Source organism: Chrysoperla carnea, chromosome X, assembly GCF_905475395.1.
Source record: "Chrysoperla carnea chromosome X, inChrCarn1.1, whole genome shotgun sequence".
NCBI lineage: Eukaryota > Metazoa > Arthropoda > Insecta > Neuroptera > Chrysopidae > Chrysoperla > Chrysoperla carnea.
In genome coordinates, this window is record NC_058342.1 from 32,637,304 (window position 1) to 32,657,598 (window position 20,295).

The following is a 20,295-nucleotide window of genomic DNA, read 5'->3' on the forward strand; positions in this document are numbered from 1 at the left end:
TTTTGTAAAAAGAGATAGCACGAAAATAAAACAAACTTCAGACGAATATATCATAAATCTAAAAATAATTTTTGATTGTAAATTTTACGTTTCCAAGAAAAATCTTGAGTAAACGAAAAAAATGACTGAGGAAAATACAAGTATTAAAAAACCTGGTAAGAATTTGGGAAATTTATTTATCATACCACAAATTTCCTTTTAAAAATTACGTGGCACGTTGGCACAATATTTTCTTTTAAAGTCTTACAATGTTCAAAGCAAATAAATAAAGATTTCATTTTTTCCCCTTCACGATCGTTATAGAATTTAATATTCCATTCAACTTAACCAAATATCAAACTTCCAGAAAGAATATACCATATTGGAAACTCTGGAAGTTTGTAACTGATCGTGAAAACAAAATTTTGATACAGTTGTTCGTAAAATAATCTAGACATTGGGGTGGATTTGTAATTTTTAGATATCACTATATATTCAGGGTGTTTTAACAATTAATTATATCGGTACCATAGCAGTTTTAATAACCCAATCGAAATTCGGAGTTTCTGCGGAGTACACTCCTTTGTGGATTTTTCAAGGAGGATAGGTGAAGTTTAATCTGCATTTCAGCGGTGGAAATATGAAGTGCCACAACTGTACATCAAACTCTAGTGTCAAACATCTCTTAAACCAATACCCCGAGTTTAAATCCAGGCATTTAAACCGCTAGGGTAGTTATATTCAGGGACGGATTAACCCATGTTGGAACGCGAACATCAGCCAGTGCCGTTTTTTGTGCCCTTCCGTACAAATTTGTCTTTCCCCTTTTGTTTTAGTCTTAAATCAACTTGATGCTCCCTTGTGTCGCCCTTTTCATTAAAATCTGCCTTTTTCCTTTCTATTTTTCGTAAATCAACTTAGCGCCCTTCTCTTATACATTTGTCCTTTTCTCTTTTGACTTTTCCTTTTGCATGGAGCCCTTAGGTAGTTGCCTACTACGTCTAATGCTTAATCCGCCACTGGTTAATAATTTATATTGTTTTATAGCCGTGGATCCTGGTTGGAACGATCCACCAATGTTATCAACACCAACTGTTCAGCCTGCGACAAAACGTAACATCCTTAACAAGAGGGTTGCATTCCCCTTATTTAATGGCAGCGGATCACCAACAACAACAGATGGAACTAGTATTAGTTTAAATTCAACGCCAACGCCACCTAGACCATCACCTCCTCAACCTCTGCCGAATAGTGCAAATTCGCCGGCACCACCATTGAATCCACCATCCTTACCCCCTCAATAAAATGACTTTTATCTTTTAAATATAAATAAAGCACAAATGTGATTAATGGCGTATGATTTGTTTTAAGATTAGGTTCATAGCGGTTTAAATACATTCAAAATCGATTATAACGACATTCAAGCGATTCCGATATAATCGAATTTTGACTGGAACATGTGAAAATTTATAAAGGTTATATTTTCGTTGTTATTCTTGAATATTCTTTCAGGGTGGTCGCCTTTTATACCACAAATTTCATCTCTTGTGATAAGAGAAAATCTCACGCTATTGAAAACATAATGTATCTACAGAGGTAGCCGAAGTATAACGAAGACCACCGAATTGCGGTTTTTTTTACCGACTTTACTGAAGCGGTGGCCAAAACTCTCTACCTTGTTTCGTAATAACATCGAAAATTGAAAACTCTTTACAACAAAACAAAATTTAAACAAGCCGCAAATTAGGAAAATTTTGACGAAAGTGGGATGTTTTATTTTTCATTGAAAATGGTAGAATTTTAAAATTAAAAACTACTTATTTATCATAAAAATTTTGGCAAATTTTTTGTGGAAGTGTCTAGTTCCAAATTTTTATAATTTTTTTCGTGATCAGAAAATGTTATTACATAAATTTCTAAGATGTCTCACTTTCGTCAATATTTTTCGAGCTATTTCTTTTGTTTAGACCTAAACTTTAGACCTTTTTTGATTAATTTGTTTATAAAAATTATTTTTGTTAATTAATAAGAACGATAAATTATTTTTATACAATTAATAAAAATATTTACGAATAATTTTAAATCGTTTTTTATTTTAACGACCATTAGCATAGTTAGAACTTTTTCTAGACTGGGCAGCAAAAATAAAGAATTTTATAAAAAATAATAAAATAAATTTCTTTTCTCCGATTTTGATAAAATTCAGTAACAAAGGTAATTTTGACCCAAAAAATACAAAAATCGTATTTATTTGATGATTGGACGTATAATTTTTGAGATAATGTCAAAAATCACTATGAGATATCGTTTTTCTCAGAAACTATTATTCCAATCGTTAAATAAACACGATTTTTGAAATTTTTGGGTCAAAATTACCCTAAAAACTAAATTTGACTGAATTCCAAAAAAAAAAAATTTTTCGTGATTTTCTCGATTTTTTCAAAGGGGTACCCCTTAAAAAATTTTCAAAAAATCGAAAAAAAAATTTTTTCTCCGATTTTGATAAAACTTTGTATCCAAGGTAATTTTGGCCCAAAAAATACAAAAATCATATTTATTTGATGATTGGGCGTATAAATTTCGAGATAATGTCAAAAATCACTATGAAATATCGTTTTTCTCAGAAACTATTACTCGAATCGTTAAATAAACACGATTTTTGAAATTTTTGGGTCAAAATTACCTTAAAAACTAATTTTTACTAAATTCTTAAAAAAAAAAATTTTCGTGATTTTCTCGATTTTTTCAAAGGGGTACCCCTTAAAAAAATTGCAAAAAATCGAGAAAATTTTTTTTTCTCCGAATTTGATATAACTAAGTATTACAGGTAATGTTGACCCAAAAAAAAAACAAAAATCATATTTATTTGATGGTTGGGCGTGTTGTTTTCTAAATAACGTCAGAAATCACTCCAAAAAATCGTATTTTTCAGAAACCATTAACTGAATCGTTAAATACGTTTTTTATAATTTTAACACAATTTTTGCAATCTTCAAATTAACTCAATTTCTGAAATTATTGGATTTGCATCCGATAAATTCCAATAGATTTCCTTAATTTCCCTGAAAATTCCCAATTTTCGCCTTCTAAAATGATTGATTTAGGGAGTAAATAAAAACGATATAAATATGTTTAAATTTTGTATTTTTACAAAACAAACTCCAAACATGAACGTACCCAAAAAGTAACTACATATATATACATTAAAAAATGAACAATGGCTGCGTTCAGCTATAAAGAACGCTCATCAAATGTAGTCCAGTCAATTATGCATGTAGAGAGCGCTGCCCACATTTTAAGAGAATTCTTTTGAACTAAACGCTACTATTTTTAATATGAACAATAATATCTCATGAGTTGTGATGTAATCGGTATCAGTGTCTCTTAACCTAAAATATATATTTACGTAATAATTTTTGACGCCATTTTGTTAATGTTTGACGTTGTGCTAATGGCTGTGTTCATTTGTTTTTCTTTTTGCTGCTGTGCGTTGGAACTGGTACAACTTTCTCTGGTACGCTGTATGTTTTTTGTGAGATATTGTGCACGAAATATAAATTTATTAATGACAACATGAAACTGAAAAAGAAAATTTTAATAAGCTAGAATTCGTTCCTCGGCATGTACTAAATACTATAGTAGTCAATAACATGGTCGGATTATCGGGGGGAATTTATGAATACTAACCATGAAGTAACAGATACTCGATGAACTAATCCAGCGCTTAATAATCCAATAAATAAGCATATTGTAATCTCTGGAAACATTTTTGCCTGGCTGTTTTTACCGAAAACCATACTTTCGAAATTGGAAAATGCCTTTAAAAATCAATATTAAAGAAAATATTTTGGATATATAAAGTTCATCATAAAATTGAATCCTTGAACTTCAAGGAAAACTATTTAAACAATTTGATAAGGTTGAATAAAAATAATAATAAAACATAAGAAGGATTACGAATCTGCACAGATTGCACTAATTCTGTCCCATCTTCCGAAAATCCTATTTTTAATTAAATGAATAGACCAATCAAATTAAATATTGAACGCTACAATAGAATAATATAACTCAATGTAATACCATACAAAATATAAGTAATTAATACCATACAGTATGTCAACAAATCTGACAAGTCACATACTATGACGTCACGTCCGTTTTAAAATTTAAATTTTCTGTTTTAGAAATTTGAATTTCTCTAAAAAGATTTTTTCTTAAAAAGATATTAATTACTTAAATAATGGTTTGGTTGAAATAACCAGCCAATAAAATTACGGAAAAAAAAATTTGAACCAAATTTAAATTTCATGAATATTCCCTATTACCGTAGATGTTAGGACGCTTAAAATCATTTGACGCTCAGTCGTAAGATATACAGTCGTAACTATAATGTCAGTGGTCTTTACGTTACACTCCAAAGTCGGCGTTTCTTAAAAGAAAAACAACAGATAAACCAAAATCCATATTTTTCCATTTTCCTTAGTGATTGCGAAATTTTTACATTTTAAATTGAACAAATCTATTCGGAAAACTTCTTCATCAAGATTTTTAATTCAACAAAACAGATTTTAAAAGGGGAACCATTTTAAAATACTTATTTATAAAGAAATAAACGCGCGCATTAAGTTGTTTACATTTTAATAAAATATGGCCGACAGCTCATTACAAGATTTGAACAAAATGAAGGTTATAGATTTGAAGAAAGAATTAAAAATGCGTGAATTGGATACTGTTGGCAAAAGAAATGAATTAATTGAACGATTAAATGCTTCACTTGACAGTACTGGCAATGAAATTGATGTATCAACAGAATCAGAAGATTACATGAATGATGTTTTAAATGTCAGTGAAGAATTAGATTTTGAATTCGAAGAAGATGAAAATGTATTCGAAAATGAGGATAATACAAGTATAGCTAGAACGGATGATCCAAAAATTCCAAGAGCAAATGAACGGAAATTAAGTGAATCATCAGATGATAGTAATGTTACAAATGGTACTCCAAGAAAGATAATTTTTAACAAAATATTGTCTGTTAATTCAGAAAATAAACCAGAATCTACAACTGAAGAAACATCCACAAAACAGGAAAAGGAAGCAGTCACTGTTGTTGGAACTACGGAACACAAACGTGTTATAAAACTTTCAAATATATCGGCTAAAGAAAGATTAGAAATGCGAGCAAAAAAATTTGGTACAACATTAATAGCTGATCAGAAAAAGGAAGCAAGATTCGTTAGGTTTGGAGATCAAGTCGATACGAATATAGAAACATTGAGAAAGAGAGCTGAACGATTTGGTACATCGGTTTCGCCAATTTTGTCTGCGTTAGATCGACTAGAAAAACGTAAAGCAAGATTTGGAGAAGTTGATGGACCTGCGAAAAAAGATCCATTCGTCTAAAAGACATTCTATTTGTGATTTTTACTGAAACTTTTTGTGATTTTTTACCAAATACTTTGATAATAATTTTAAGGCAATGTTACAGTGGGATTCATTCTGTTTCATTTCAAAATGCTATTGTGATAATAGGTTACATTGAAATTTCATTTTAATAAAGAGTACTATTTTTTTAAAATTTTTATTTAATTCTATCCCACACTACTACGAATGTTTCCGAGGTGCTGAATCACCTGGCATGGAACAACACAGTCAGGCTGATCTGAGTTCCTTCTCGCTTTGGCGTTAAAAGGAATGCACCAGCAGACTCGTTGGCAAGAGAGGGGTCATCTCAAACGCCCCTTTCACTTGAGCCTGTCATTCCCATAGCAAGCTGCTCTGTAATTTACCGAATCAAAGAATGGCTACGACAAGCTCACCTTGCTAGGCCATTCAACTGTGTTCGTCTGAAACTTAGAGCACAGTTGAGAAGGGTGGTGGGACTCTTGACAGAACACTGTTAACTGAACTATCACCTTCATAACATGGGGATCTTTAATGATCCCCACTTGTAGAGCCTGATGGAGGATGTCGAAACCTCCCTACATGTTATTTGCACCTACAGAAATCGACAGGGCGTTAAATTCAGAATGTCCGGGTCCGAACCCTTTAGTTTCATCCGATTTTAATAGTACCCCTACCCGAAGACGCCTCGTCTTTGTGTTACAGGTCGTTCTCAAGGAGGGTACAGCGAACTCTTGGTCTAGGTTCTAGGGACCCACTGGCGGTACCCCTCTTTTGTTTTATTATTACCCCACACCACGTTGTAAAAAAAGGAATTGTATTTTGTTTTCAATTCAATTTGAGATAAAACCGGTTTTTATAGGACGAACATTAAAAATGCTCCTAGAACACCAGGAAAAAAACCAAATTAATGCATTTTTTACGAAACCGTTGTCGTAGCTTGAAAAATAAACAGGTTTTCTTTAATTAACGAAAATCACAAACTTGCATTGTCAATAAAAGTTATTTCTCGTACCTAACATTGAATAAATGGATTAAATTAATTAAAATAAGTTCTTAATTACTTTATTTAATACTAGCTGTGAACTACTCGCTTTGCTGGGCAACATTCCCACTTTCACCCCTCCCCCCATATTCCATATCCTTTTCTAGGTTACTATCTATCACCTAACTAAATTTATCAAAATCCGTTCAGCCGTTTAGGCGTGAGAGTAACAGACAGACAGACAGAGTTCCTTTCGCATTTATAATATTAGTATGGATTAAATATGCTTGAAAAATGAATATTGCATAATTTGAGGATATGATATCCATTATTAAAGCACCTTAAATTCTCTGATCTACAGGTTGGTCATACCTCTAAGCATGGAGGTTAGAGAGACTAAGAGTCGAGCGCAGGCCTGCGTGTTTTTAGCCCTTAAGTCCACCCTGTGAGCAACGAATTTATAATATGAGAAAATACGGTTTTCTCGTTAATTAAAGAAAAACTGTTAATTTTTCACCAGCTCCGAAAAAATAAACAACTTTTGTTGAAAACATTTATTCATAAATAAGGTCAAAATTTTTGGAGTTTTCTTATTTTTCGACATAATCCGGTCGTTGGCCAGGGTCGAAAACTTAAGAATTTAGATAAACCCGCGAAATTTAATATCGCCTTTTCATTGCAAACAACATAAAAAATTCAATTTTATTCACGAAAAATAACTTTTATTGATAATTAAATTTTACAATTTTGGTTAAAGAAAACCGGTTAATTTTTCACCATCTTCACCATCGGATTCGTAATCTACGTAAAAAAAAGCTATAATTTGATTTCTGGTTATAATTTGATGTTTTAGGAGCATTTATTGTTTTAGGAAAAGTTGGTACTCGCTAGAGTGCAAAAATATCCAATATAAAAAGGGTTTAAAAAAAGGATACAGTTAATGCAAAAATAAAAATCCATGAACCGATAAAACCACCCAAAATTGGGGAAGTTGCAATATACGGTTTATAAATTTGCATAGCCGAAAATAACAATACTGTTATAATTGTTGAAAGCAAACATGAAGCTCCACTTTGAAAGATTGCTAAAATAAAAAACAAATATTTTTGATATAAAAAAAAGACAAAAAAATTAAAGAAAAACAAATTTTGTTACCCATTTTTTAATGATAAAAACAATAAAACACCGGTTGTGAAGTTTTTAAGGTTAACACACACAATTTTGTAGCCTTTTGTTTAAGACGTCGTATTTTTTTTGCTGGGAAATTCAATGGAAAACTCTTATATGAAATGAAATGAAAAACTTTAATTAAAAATCCATTTAAATTATGAACGAGTGAATAAATTTTCTAATTTCTGAATTGTGAATGGTAGTTAGTGTTTTCAAAGAGTTGACGTGGTTCTCGTCTACACAAGCTGTGTGCGCAAGCCGGCTAAGTGCGAACACATAACCCATAAAACAATACAAGGTCTGTAATCTGTGTATTTTCCAAAATAGCCATAAAATTTTCGAATTTTTCGCTCTTACGTGGGCAAATTTATGAAAGAATTTCCCATATTTTTCACCTAGATTTGTGTATTTTCAATAAAGTTATTTTTTTTTAGGATGCGAAAACCGTATCTTATTTGTTTTACATTTGGTTTATTTTTATTTGGAGTGGCTGGAAATGATCCTAAAACTAAGGAAGCTTTACGGACACATAAATATCCACCATGTAAATTATGTCGTGTCGTTGTCGAATCATTCCAAAAGGTAATTTTCCCTTTTACATTGTTTCAAATCGATTGTACATTAAAAACAGTGAGCGACAAATATGTGGTACGTTTTAATCAAAATAGCTTATTTTCTAAAAAATTGAATTTGATCACGAAAATACCAAACAAAATTTTCCTTACACGTAACGTTTCTTTTTATTTACGATTGAAAACTAAGTTCATTTTCTCTCACTTTCAAAGTGAAGGTTTTTGATCTCCTTAAATCGTTCCACGAGTTGATTTTTGGGTTTAAAATTTGGATTCTGAATAAAAGGGTAACTAAACTATTTCGAATTTTCACATCATAACCTAGAAACGTGACTTGATAGAAAATTTTGTTGCGATTTTCGCGTTCAAAGAATTGAATTTAATAGAAAATAGTTAATATTATTCTGGGTACCAAAATCCCCGAATTTAATGTGATAAAATGTAGCTTTACTTAATAAATCTTAGTGTATTTAGTGTATTTAAACCATTAAATATGTTACTTGTTATATTTCTGGTTTTGTTTGGTCTTAATTTAGGGAATGGAACGAACAGCTAGAGGAAAATTTGAAGGAGGTGATACTGATTGGGAAGAAAAGAAGTTAGGATCATATATGGATAGTGAAGTAATTGATTTTTGGACAAATTCAAAATCTTGGATGAATCCAATTCAAATATGATGTTTTCAAATGTTTTTCTAGGTTCGTTTAGTGGAAATTCAAGAAGGATTATGTCGAGATTTGGATCGGGGTGAGGATCAGTGTCACGATTTTGCTGGACAATATGAAAGTGTTATGGAATCTTGGTGGTTTAACAAAGAATATCGTGAGAAAGGTATGATCCAAATCCCCACCTTTTATAGTTTTGGAGAAAAGAAACAGCAAATTTTTATCTTAATTTACGCCCTCTCGGATAAACAATGTTGAATGACAAAATGTTTCAAACAAAAGTTGTTTACTTTTTTATAAGGACCATTTCTTACATTTGAACTTTTGTTCTATCTCTAACGGTTCACAAAACGGGTCCTACTTACCCAATTGGCCTATATTGCTCATTTACGAACTTTACACGCCTGAGCACACTGTAAAAATTTCAACTTGATATCTTTTTTCGTTTTTGAGTTATCGTAATGACAGACAAACAGACAGACAAACAGGCAGGCAACCAGAAATGAACTAATTAGGTGATTTTATGAACACCTATACCAAAATTTTGTTCATAGCATCAATATTTTTATGTGTTACAAACTTGGGACTAAACTAAACTTGACTATTATACCTTGATATATTTCATATACATGGTATAATAATTTATCTTAGTTTTTGGTATTTTTAAGGTAGGGTATTGCCCCACAATGCCACCCCCTAGCTACGGCTCTGGTAAAAACCCTTTTATCTTTTTTTACGCATTGAGCCGACCCCTCTATAAGTTGCCGGTGGGACTTACCGCCAGTCCGCTCTAGACCGCTTAAATCTGCCACAGCTTTATCTATATTGTGTTCATAATTGATTGATCATTTTTTTTTAGGTTTAGACACATATATGTGTATAGAAGAAGTGAAAGTTTGTTGCCCAAATGGACATTATGGACCAGAATGTTTACCATGCAACGGTTATCCAGATAACATTTGCACAAACAATGGTAAATGTAAGGGAAATGGTACACGTAAGGGTAATGGTTTGTGCGCATGCGATGCAGGCTACACTGGTGAAATATGCAACGAATGCAACAAGGGATACTTCCAAGTTTACAAAGATGACCATAAAGTTATTTGTGATAAATGCCATGAATCGTGTAAATTAACGTGCAAAGAAGGTGGACCTCGAGGCTGTGACGAATGCTCAACTGGTTGGTATCATTCTGATAAAGGTTGTATCGATATTAATGAATGTGTGAAACAGCCTGATATTTGTGAACGGAACCAATTTTGTGTGAATTCACCAGGATCTTATAAGTGTCTCAGTAAGTATAACTTATTATTCATAATATGAACTGCTTCTAGTGCTTTGCGCCATATATGGCGTATCTTTTGTGAATCGTCATAGATGGCGCTGCAACCGGAGGAAGTAAAGAAATACTCAAAAAATGTTCTTCTCCGGTTACAGCGCCATCTATAGCGAATCGCAAAAAAATGTTTGGGATAAAATCTTCATATTTTTTCATAAATATCCTGAATCTGCAATAGGGGTTTCCATTTAAGTTTTTAAAGTAACACCCCCTACCCCTAACAGGTTACCTTGTTACAACTCTTCGAAATAATAGGGTGGTACGAGTGGTTTGGGACACCCGGTATATATCCGAATCGATATATCTGGGGATGGCAACGATAGATCAATATTTTAAAAAATTTTTCCAGTATTAAATTAGAATAAAGTAATCTCCTTACGTCTTCGAAGTTTCTAATCGAATTTTCTCCTTTTTAGATTGTGACCCATCTTGTGAAACATGTTCGGGTGATGGTCCCGATATGTGTGATAAATGTGCATCTGGATATCGTATGGAAAATAATTTTTGTATTGGTAAGCTGTAAAATAACTTTGTAGTCATTGAGAAATTCCTCCTTAGAAGTTTACTTTCAGTTTAGACGTTAATTATAATTTTCTTTTGATTTTCAGAGAAATCAAAAGTTGATCGAGCTCAATATGTGAATTTAACGCGATATTTAACATATTTGGGATTATGTTTAGCGACATGCATTATTTTCCAACGAAGTATGTTGTTCGCTAGCATAATTGGCTTAGCTGTGGGTCTTTATATTTCAGTTGCTGAATACATGCTAGCAAACGAAAATCATACAGGAATCAATCCAGCAATTCCAATTAATGATACATTCGCAGCATTAGATGATTTATATAAATAATTTTGGTATTGATTTTTAAACCTTCGTCCATCACATAATAAGCGCGGCGCCGTATTTAAAAGTTTTATTTTTTTTAAATTATGAAATAACTGTGAACGTTAGAAGCTCACAATAAATGTTCTTGTATTCAATAAAACAAATTTTATTCCACTTATTATATCTTAAAATTAAATACAGTGAAATCTGGTTAAGTGAAACATCAAGGGGCCTACAAATTTGTCGCATTTATAGAGGTATTTCCACGAGGCGAAATTTTGTGCCTTTTTGTCCTGGGACTAAATTAAATACGACGCTCTGATCTATTACGCGACCGAAGTCTGGTAATTGATTTCGAGAGCAGCGTTGTCAGATCGAATCAACGTTGTCAAGTTAACTGTAGATCCATCTATGTTTTAATATTTGAACCATATCGAATTATAATTTATAAATAAACTATTCGATTTCTACTTTGAGGTTACGTTAAGGTAATTAATATTTTTATTAATGACTTTGGGGAAATTTCATGTGATGGACAAAGGTTTAAATAAATGACCCCATTTAGATTTAATTTCTACCTCATTTCAATTCATTACCAAATTTTTATACACAAGCTCCAAATTTTGGATGATACCAAAGGTAATCTAAATGGTAAGAATGTAAGCGAAAACATTTCGTTTTAGATATAATTAGAGAAATTTGTATGAAAGTTGTACAAAAATTTGCCATTTTTTGTTTGTTTTGTTTATGGAGGATAGTGGTAAGAGATTTTAATGTATCAAAAAGTGTCCATTGGCGCTGCTGTAGCAAAAGTTTTAAAAGAATTGCTCAAATTAATAAGAGTAGGATAGAGATCTAAACAAGTCATTTGCTACTCAAGCGCCATTCTGGTAAATTTTAGAACTAGTATTTAATGTTTTCAATTGGACACTTTTGTACTTTAACCCCTATTTAAGATGATCCTCCTTACCTCTACCCTCTATAGTTGTTTTTTTAAACTTAAAAGTACAGGGTGGGTCTAAATTGATTAATATTACGTAATATTAATCAAAATTGATTTTTTACTCTTCAAAAAGTTTTATCTGAATTTAAATTCAAGTTCTTAATTTGTTTCATCTGAAAATTCGGGTCTTTTAGAAGCTACACGAAATGATGACAAAAAATGTGTCCCACTTGATGTATAATTTAAAATAGAGCTCTTTAAAGTGGTTTTTTGACGACATTCCAAAACTACTTACCTCTTCGTGAAATAAAACCGATTTTTGTGTGAATTGAATCCGAATTACTGGAGTTATAAATGCAGATGTAACTTTTTGGATACGTGATTCGTATTAAGGAGTAGTATAATTTTTTTCTTGGGGAAAACAAAGCAATTCTTTTGTATTATAGCTCTTTTCAATTAGTATAATTTTTATTTATTTGTAATTTTTCTTCGTTAATAAAAATATCAAAATAAAAAGTGAAAAAAAATTGAGATTGTTTGTTTTAATAATTTTCAACCTTATCTTGCAACAGAACTGCCTTGACTGCATTCTCAGTAGCGGGATAAGAGCTAAATTTCATGTGGGCAAAGTATATTGTGTGGGGCCCTCTATTGGCGCACCAATACAATTTGCATACAAAAATGTTTCAGTTAAACAAAGGAAAGTAATGGGCGAGCGATCAATTAAACATATTTCTCGTCTGATATGGAACATCCCCAACTCTGACAGGCAGGAATTTCACGTGACAATAACGCAAAGCCAGCAAATTTTGCTAGACTAAATTAAAAAAATTTAGAGTACGCGGGTTTGTTCCTCGAAGTGTACAGAAGAGACCCAGGTGATTGGACAGACGGACTTCACCTTTAAGAAAGGTCTGGAGTCTCTTGACCTTGAATAAATCGATGAAATTCGATTTTTCTGCTTTTCAAGTTAATGTGAATTGTTTTGTTCTGTCTGTCAAGTTGTTCGAAATTTTTTTCTTCTAGTTTTCTTGGTCGGTACTCTTTCCACCGAGTGTATAGAAGAAGCCTGCGTAATTGCACAAAAGGGCTCGACCTTTAAAAAAGATTTGGAGTCTCTTGACCTTGAATAAACCAATGAAATTTGACTTTTCCTCCTTTCTAGTTAAGGGAAATTTTTTTCTTCTGGTTTTCTTTATGTACTTGTTTCTCGAAGTGCACAGAATATGCCCAAGTTATTTGACAGACAGACGAGACTTTCATTTTTTTTACTACTTTGGCTGGTAGTTTCAAGGGCATATTCTGTCCAGCTTATCCTCCCTTCAAAGGATCAGATTGTGGCGCCCGATCCCATGTTTGCCTTGTGTGACACCTGTGTTAAAGTGTAATATGGTTGAAGCTGCAGAAAATGGGACAAAAAATTAAAAAAAGGCAGTTTGCTTACGAAATAACAAATTTATTTGCTAACAACAAATATAAACACAAGATAATGTTTTAAACAATGAAAATTTTATCACAGTACAAAAATATATTTAATTATTGTGTTCATTGTTGTGACTGTAACTGTACACACTACTACATGATGTTGGAGACTTTTTACATTGTACCGTCTCTGTACACACTGTACAGTAAACGTTACTAGCGCACTGTTTTATTTAATTATTGGATTGAACTCAGGATTCAGCAGGACAAGGATCAGGAACACGCACTTTTAATACCATTTTATTAGTAATCATTATCAGAGCTTACATCACAAAATAATATTTAAAGGTTTTATGTCTGTCTGTCTGTCTGTCTCTAAACTTGTACTAAAAATTTGGTTACTAATTTAAATAAAACGACTAATTTATTATTTCTGGTTCAAATCTGGACCTTTTGTTTTGCTACCATCATTCGATTGACTAGATACTAATTCCATATTTATTCGTTCTCTAGCTCGAAACACTTTCGATTGTAAATAGAAGGAGCCTACTTTTTCATTCGCTTCAAATAGTTTCTTGTATCGTTCTTCAATTAATTTCGGATCGTCGATAGTCTCAACATTTAAGATTTGTTTGGCTTCGTCTAAAGTGATTCCGGCTCGTTCGCTACGTGGATCCCGTCTTGATGTTCGTCCACGCATTTTGGCTGCTTCTTGTGATGCTTCATATTCCTGTTTAAGTGCCCGTGCAAACGCTCGCCCCAATACTTGTGATCCAGATAATATTATTTGTGCAATTATTTTAGCCATACTAAAATTTTTAATTCATTAAACCAGCAGCCACTAATTAATTTAAAAATTAAAACTAACCTCCAATCTTGTGAGGATCAGCACTTTAGCAAGTTCTAAGTTCTACTTGACTAGTGTGAATCTAGTTTTAAATTTAATACGCATGTACATAAAATGTCATTGGATTATCTATAAATGTGGGATTTTTGAAATTTTTTTGTTTTAATTTGTAAGCAATTTCAATAACATTTACTGTTTGAATTCAATTAAATTGAATTATATTTTTTTATCAAATTTTGTATGAATATTTTAAAATGATTAAATATTTTGCATACCTTGCACGCACTCATTATACATGTGCGTCAACACACATTTTTTTTAAGGAGTTTGTATTCGTTATGTAAAATAAGAGACAAAAATTTATGTGTTATTTTTTTTAAACACTCAAATTTGAACCTTCGATGTTACATTTTGTGTCTTGATGAGTGGGTTTTTTATTTTTACTCAAAGTTGTGGGATTTGCAAAGTGAAAGGGTATCAAGTTAGCTCTTTTTTGGAAAATAATTATAACTGAAGAACGGCTGGGTCAGTTTAAATGATCTCTGATTTGGTAGATTCGTTAACGGGTCCAAATAGCAGAATAACTATTAAAAATTTATCCCCTTTAACTAAGCATGAGGAGGGGGATAAAAGTTTGTATGAAAATCCGTCATTTTTGAATCCATTGCTTAACCAATTTCAAAAATTCTTTCGCCTGTAGAATGCTACATTGTATACCATACCATAGGCTATATTTCATTTCTTAAAAATTAGGAATCCATGAAATTGTGAAACAAAGAAGAACAAATTGAAGGCAGGGAAAGTGAAGGCTATAGTGTGGTAGTAAGTTGAACACGACATTCATTGATTGTTAGGCAGAACGAAGTTCACTGGGTCAGCTAGTTTCAAATAAAAGCTGCTCAGAGCTGTCCAATTTATCTGAATATGAAACAAATAATAAAAAAACCTATTAGAGTTAGAAGAAACTGTATGATTTCTGGAGCCTCCCGATCAAACCTGTGAATCAGAAAAATCTTAAAAGCTTAAGATAGTACGAGAGCCAATGTAATTTTTTATTTAGGGTTGAAATTTTTTTGTACCTTATATTTTCAACTTTGATGATTAATTTTGTAATAACTTCATGAATCTAGACGAAAAATAAGAATAAAATTTTTCAATATCTGCCTTGGGTCTCGAAATATCGAAAGCTAAATAATTAGACAAAATTTTCAATTTTGGATATTTTGAAAATTACTCCAGATATCGAAAACTTGTATTCTTACTTTTATATTGTGAAGTTAAATAACATAATTCGCCATCAAAATTGAAAATACATTTTTTTAAATTTGTATCCCCACTACCGTGCTTATACATCCTTAATTAGTCGGACACAATGTTTTTTTTCAATAATTGTTTAAGGTTTTGACTTTAATTCAAATATATTTTTTTTTTACTTCCACTGACTAGTTTTGGAGAAATAAATTTCTAAAAATTGCTTTGGTACTCGTACATCCTTAAAAGGTGCTAATATCCTCTCTTGCATCCATCTTTAGACCCCAATGAAGTGAGTATTATAAAAGTACTGGTGTTTGTAGATCCATCTATCGGTAAAATGTAGGAAACAAGCAGTAAAATAGTCATAACATACATGAACACACTACACATACACAGCCTGTACTCACACAATACTGTAACTGTGGTAATATTTATTAGTTTTTGACTTGAAAGTGTACAAAGTGTTGTTTATTTATCAAAACAAATAAATAAATAATGTACGTGAACGGTCTTGTTTTGTTTTTATTTATTTGTGAATAATAATACAATTGTTATAAATCATTTATAATAAATAAAAATGTATTATTATAGAACTTATAATAAATAAATAAAGAAATAGTACATGCATGCAATACACAGTTAACAATAAGTCAAAGTGATTGTGAGTGCAATTTGCAGTATCTTAAGTGTAAAACATTTCATTTTTTGTTAATTTTGTTTGAAACAAATCAAACATCAAAATTTTCTACTTGTAATTCATCAATTTTGACTGAGACTGTAACTGTGCCATGGCAGATTTTGATGCAATCTATGAGGATGACGATGATTCCGATACTAATCTGGATGAGGACGATGCCCCACGTGTTCAGGAACCAATTGTGATACGAGGTGCTGGTAATATGACTGTGTAAGTAAAATTCAGTACCCATGTACTTATTGTACTTCTTTAGTACTTCTAATCATTTCATTTTATTTATATTTTATGTATATACATTACCTACTTCTAAAAAGTCAGTGGCGTATCTCTAATAAAATATATGTTATAAGTGTCGTGTGTACTTTTAATTAATAATATGCAAAACCAGTTTTAAATAAATGAACTTCCTTGTTTATTTATTTAAGATGAAGTGTTATTCTGTTTTCAAGGCTTTCAAATTGTTGTCTTTGAATTTATCAAAATTCAAATTCACTTTCTCCACTCTAAAATCAATTGTTTATTAGTAGGAATGGTTTTGATTTGATTCAAACGTTTTAAATTCAAAGATCTACTTTCCATTTAATAAATTAATACTAATACTTATTAATTGTTATATAAGTCAATTTCACTTTTTTCAATCATCTTAAAAATACAGTTAAGGTTACAGTACAACCTCGATAAGACTAAATTAGAATTCTTGATAATTACAATTTTTAATAATTTTCTCCCAAAATATAGACTTATTCACTGTATCGAAAATCAACGAGAAAGAGTTTGGTCCCTAAAACCTAAAATATAGGGTCCCCTGTACCATTATTGACTACAACTTGTTACCAAGAAGCGAAATGTCTTCGGGCAAGAGGTGCTTACGCTTTAGGATTTTGTCGAAGTCAGGGCCACTCAGAAAGCCCACAACTTTTCTGTCGGAATTTCTCAGAATTGTTGGGTCATTGGTTTCGGATTCAAATATTTTATACTCGACTTCCTGCAGGTGTAAATAACACGAATACAGGTTCCATCAGGAGCTCATCTGAGAGCTTGTTGTAGTAATAAAGATCTTGGCTTGTCGTAGCCATTCCTTGATTCGGTAAATCACGGAGCATCTTGCTATGAAAATGACAGGGTCAGGGGAAAGGAGATTTCACTGCTTCATTTCTTTTAACGTCAGAGCGGCCCATTACCCAGTCTGACTATGTTATTCTGTGCCAGGCGATTTAAAGACCTGAAGAACGGCCTGACTATCTGAGAAGATGCTGAAATGTATCCCACTGTAACCTGGACACCTCTCAGGTCACATATTTACCAAGAAGAATCAATTGCTTTATTTTAGATCCATAAACCCCCGCACGAGACATGCAGAGGTTTATGGACGAGATGAAATGGACGTTTGAGACAACCGTTCTGGTGTCAACGAGTCCGCTGCTTCATTCACTTTAACGCCAGAGTGGTCCGGTAATCAGATCTGTCTGACTCTGTTATTCAGTGCCAGACAAAACTTTTTGAAAAATAATATTGTTTTTTATCGATTGACTAATTGGTTGTTTGTAATTTTTCAGATTTGGTTTAAGTAATCGTTTTTCATTGGACTTCCCATCAGCATTAATGTCACGTGTGGCGCCCGAAGAATTTAAAGCGACAATAACACGAGTGAACGGTATCTTAAAACGAACATTACCGATCAACGCAAAATGGTTGTTTTGTGGTTGTATGTGTTGCTGTTGTACGTTAGGTTGCTCTTTGTGGCCAGTGATTTGTTTGAGTAAACGTACTCAACGTTCTATTGAGAAAATGCTCGAGTGGGAAAACTGTTATCTGTATCATAAATTAGGTTTACATTGGCGATTGGCAAAACGACAGGGTGAATCAAGTTCGTTACTCGAATATGTTCTATTAATTGAATTTGTACCCAAAATACCAATCTATCGACCTGATTAATTACCTGATTCATATTTATCAAAACACACACAAGTGTAACAAATTCCCTGTGCTATTTCTATCTTTGTCTTTCCCATCCTTCGGTCTTCTATTAAGAGATTCAACCAAATGATTTTTTCCTCTTAATCCTTTTTAGGTTGTTCGGTTCGTAAAGTCATATCGGATCCAAAATAAGATTTGCGAAACTCCTTAGAACGAAGTTGTTCTTTAACTTGGAGGGAAGAGTTCATAATTCTTCTAAATTAAAAAATTCCCAATCTTTTTGGATCCGAAAGATTTTGAACTAAATTGAATTGTGTATATATTCGTCGCTAAGCAAATACTTTATGATTAAAAACAAAAAAACTGCCTTCTCTTGAAAATACAACACACACAAAGTGTTTGCATCATCCGCCATCATGCGCCATTTGCCTGTGCCCGCCATTTTGATACGCTCTGTGATTATTATTTAATTTTGGTAGCTGTAGATTTAATTCACAGCCATCAAACTCGCTCTAGCCTATATAATTAATTGATCCATTCATCATTATTTTTATTTTTAATGTTATGTAATCAATGTTATGTAATCACAAACACACACACACACACATACATATATATGTGCACGAACAATCGAACACGAAAAACGTATAATTTCTTCCTCAATTATAAACTTGTATATAATAAAATTCCAGGAGGTTATCGATACGTTGTGTTTCGCTGTCGTGTAAACAAACTCAACCCAGTGGCGTGCAAAACAAATCATTTTTAAATTTTAAGAATGTATACAAAATTTTATGAATCGAATCAAATTTATTACATCTTACAAGACAAATACTGATTGAATTGAACTGCTCTCAAAATAAATAAAATATGACAAAGTTTATATATTCTATTGCGCATGTGCAATTATTAAACATTTATTAAAAAATTTTTTTAAAGGCAAAGTAAATGTTTCAAAAAGTATCGTGTAATTCGATTTACAATGAAGTCATTCTCAGTATGAACGCCTTTTGAGGCTCATAATTTTCTCGTAGGAATAATAAAAACCCGGTTTTCAAATGAAAAAAGATCGAATTGAGACACTCTAACAATAAGATGGATTCCTCAATCGAATCTCTAATACATACAGTTTACTGATGATGACTACATTGTAGATTGAAATCCCTGATTTGTATATAAACTATGAATCAAGACTAGGAGCTCAGGTCGCAAGATTTTGAGCACAAATTTTTAATGTTTGACAATTTTCTTTTGTGAGAAACAACAAGCAGCAAATAGCAAAAAAGACGCATAATTTTTGGTAGCCCAAAGTCGTTAAATGATTTAAGAAGGACCTTGATGCGAACTATATTTTGTATAAAATTCAAAGTTATCAGTAATCTTAAAAAGCAGAAAAGGTCCCATTTGGTGTTTTGGACTAGAATGTCATGTATTGAAGACAAGTGACAAATGAATAAGTTCTGGTTGACAAAAATAACATCTTAACCCTTCGGACTGGTCGTCGTTCGTACCACAATCTGATTTTACTGAAGTGATGAGTGAACAGGCGTTAAATCTTAAGATTGGGCGACCAATTTACGTTTACGAAAAATTATTCGATAGCCAAACCGTTTAAATATCAAATATTTCTCATTTTCGATAACCAGAATATTCTTAGTTGCCGCATGTCAAAATACAGGATATTCTAGTTCAAAAATAACATCGAACATGAAACACCCTGTATATGAAGTATTTTTTTAAAAACAATTTGTATATATTTGTAAATGATAATTGTTTTGGAAGGAATGATAATTGTTGCGGTTCAGTTAATAACTGTTTATGTATTTGGATTTGAAGTCGAAAACTCGAATCATATATTTATTGTATAGTTCTTAAATTTAATAAAACGAGTTACTTATTGTGAATTTAAAAATCAAATTAAATTCTTGTATAATTAGTTTCTAGGATGTTATCTATTAATTATTATCTATTATTAATTAAATAATTAATTATTATTGCAAAATAAAACAATAAAACAAAACTTATTTTATAATATTAAATTATAGATACTCTTTTTATTCAATTTTACACTACAACCCCAACCCGACTACAACCCCAATTTAAAATCCTTTTAACCCTTCATTTCTACTTCTTTTTAGATTATTCAATTTTTTATTATACTTACCAAAAAATTCGAACTCAACAAACGAAAAATTTGGAAGAGTGAATGGTGAAAACTTATCAAGTTCCCATATTGAGTTTATTAAGTAAAATAAATATGCTAAAATTGTTTT

General features: G+C 31.8%; 5 protein-coding genes across 5 annotated transcripts; 3 read left to right on the forward strand and 2 right to left on the reverse strand.

Annotated features, from left to right (window-relative positions):
- The first annotated feature begins 5 nt into the window (after nt 1-5).
- Nucleotides 6-1,714, forward strand: LOC123302792 (vegetative cell wall protein gp1-like). Its single transcript, XM_044885886.1, has 2 exons — nt 6-155; nt 1,027-1,714. The coding sequence occupies exons 1-2, from the start codon at nt 122-124 to the stop codon at nt 1,281-1,283; spliced, it is 291 nt and encodes a 96-aa protein (XP_044741821.1). The 5' UTR covers nt 6-121; the 3' UTR covers nt 1,284-1,714.
- A 1,392-nt stretch (nt 1,715-3,106) lies between these two features.
- LOC123302790 (protein KRTCAP2 homolog) lies at nt 3,107-7,669 on the reverse strand. The gene is made up of 4 exons (XM_044885884.1): nt 7,523-7,669; nt 7,303-7,451; nt 3,667-3,797; nt 3,107-3,558 (listed from the first exon to the last, which is right to left on the reverse strand). The coding sequence occupies exons 1-4, from the start codon at nt 7,524-7,526 to the stop codon at nt 3,441-3,443; spliced, it is 402 nt and encodes a 133-aa protein (XP_044741819.1). The 5' UTR covers nt 7,527-7,669; the 3' UTR covers nt 3,107-3,440.
- A 33-nt stretch (nt 7,670-7,702) lies between these two features.
- LOC123302765 (cysteine-rich with EGF-like domain protein 2) lies at nt 7,703-12,327 on the forward strand. The gene is made up of 8 exons (XM_044885847.1): nt 7,703-7,835; nt 7,972-8,119; nt 8,646-8,732; nt 8,808-8,940; nt 9,634-10,068; nt 10,530-10,625; nt 10,722-11,000; nt 11,242-12,327. The coding sequence occupies exons 2-7, from the start codon at nt 7,973-7,975 to the stop codon at nt 10,964-10,966; spliced, it is 1,143 nt and encodes a 380-aa protein (XP_044741782.1). The 5' UTR covers nt 7,703-7,835; nt 7,972; the 3' UTR covers nt 10,967-11,000; nt 11,242-12,327.
- Nucleotides 12,328-13,377: 1,050 nt separating this feature from the next.
- LOC123302791 (mitochondrial import inner membrane translocase subunit tim16-like) lies at nt 13,378-14,312 on the reverse strand. The gene is made up of 2 exons (XM_044885885.1): nt 14,176-14,312; nt 13,378-14,116 (listed from the first exon to the last, which is right to left on the reverse strand). Exon 2 carries the CDS (start codon nt 14,113-14,115, stop codon nt 13,735-13,737), a length of 381 nt encoding a protein of 126 aa, XP_044741820.1. The 5' UTR covers nt 14,116; nt 14,176-14,312; the 3' UTR covers nt 13,378-13,734.
- A 1,695-nt stretch (nt 14,313-16,007) lies between these two features.
- LOC123302788 (cysteine-rich hydrophobic domain-containing protein 2) lies at nt 16,008-18,936 on the forward strand. The gene is made up of 2 exons (XM_044885882.1): nt 16,008-16,315; nt 17,662-18,936. The coding sequence occupies exons 1-2, from the start codon at nt 16,197-16,199 to the stop codon at nt 18,038-18,040; spliced, it is 498 nt and encodes a 165-aa protein (XP_044741817.1). The 5' UTR covers nt 16,008-16,196; the 3' UTR covers nt 18,041-18,936.
- The last annotated feature ends 1,359 nt before the right edge of the window (nt 18,937-20,295 follow it).

What these genes read in the sequence shown, in the direction of transcription:
- LOC123302792 (XM_044885886.1), top strand. Translation starts at nt 122, where the DNA reads ATGACTGAGGAAAATACAAGTATTAAAAAACCTG. An exon ending in TACAAGTATTAAAAAACCTG is followed by an intron (nt 156 to 1,026) that starts GTAAGAATTTGG and finishes ATTGTTTTATAG; the next exon opens with CCGTGGATCCTGGTTGGAAC.
- LOC123302790 (XM_044885884.1), bottom strand. An exon ending in TTTTTATTTTTGCATTAACT is followed by an intron (nt 3,798 to 7,302) that starts GTATCCTTTTTT and finishes TGATTTTTAAAG; the next exon opens with GCATTTTCCAATTTCGAAAG. An exon ending in CGAGTATCTGTTACTTCATG is followed by an intron (nt 3,559 to 3,666) that starts GTTAGTATTCAT and finishes TTTCTTTTTCAG; the next exon opens with TTTCATGTTGTCATTAATAA.
- LOC123302791 (XM_044885885.1), bottom strand. Translation starts at nt 14,115, where the DNA reads ATGGCTAAAATAATTGCACAAATAATATTATCTGGATCACAAGTATTG.
- LOC123302765 (XM_044885847.1), top strand. Translation starts at nt 7,973, where the DNA reads ATGCGAAAACCGTATCTTATTTGTTTTACATTTGGTTTATTTTTATTT. An exon ending in GATCATATATGGATAGTGAA is followed by an intron (nt 8,733 to 8,807) that starts GTAATTGATTTT and finishes ATGTTTTTCTAG; the next exon opens with GTTCGTTTAGTGGAAATTCA. An exon ending in AGGATCTTATAAGTGTCTCA is followed by an intron (nt 10,069 to 10,529) that starts GTAAGTATAACT and finishes TCTCCTTTTTAG; the next exon opens with ATTGTGACCCATCTTGTGAA.
- LOC123302788 (XM_044885882.1), top strand. Translation starts at nt 16,197, where the DNA reads ATGGCAGATTTTGATGCAATCTATGAGGATGACGATGATTCCGATACT. An exon ending in GGTGCTGGTAATATGACTGT is followed by an intron (nt 16,316 to 17,661) that starts GTAAGTAAAATT and finishes GTAATTTTTCAG; the next exon opens with ATTTGGTTTAAGTAATCGTT.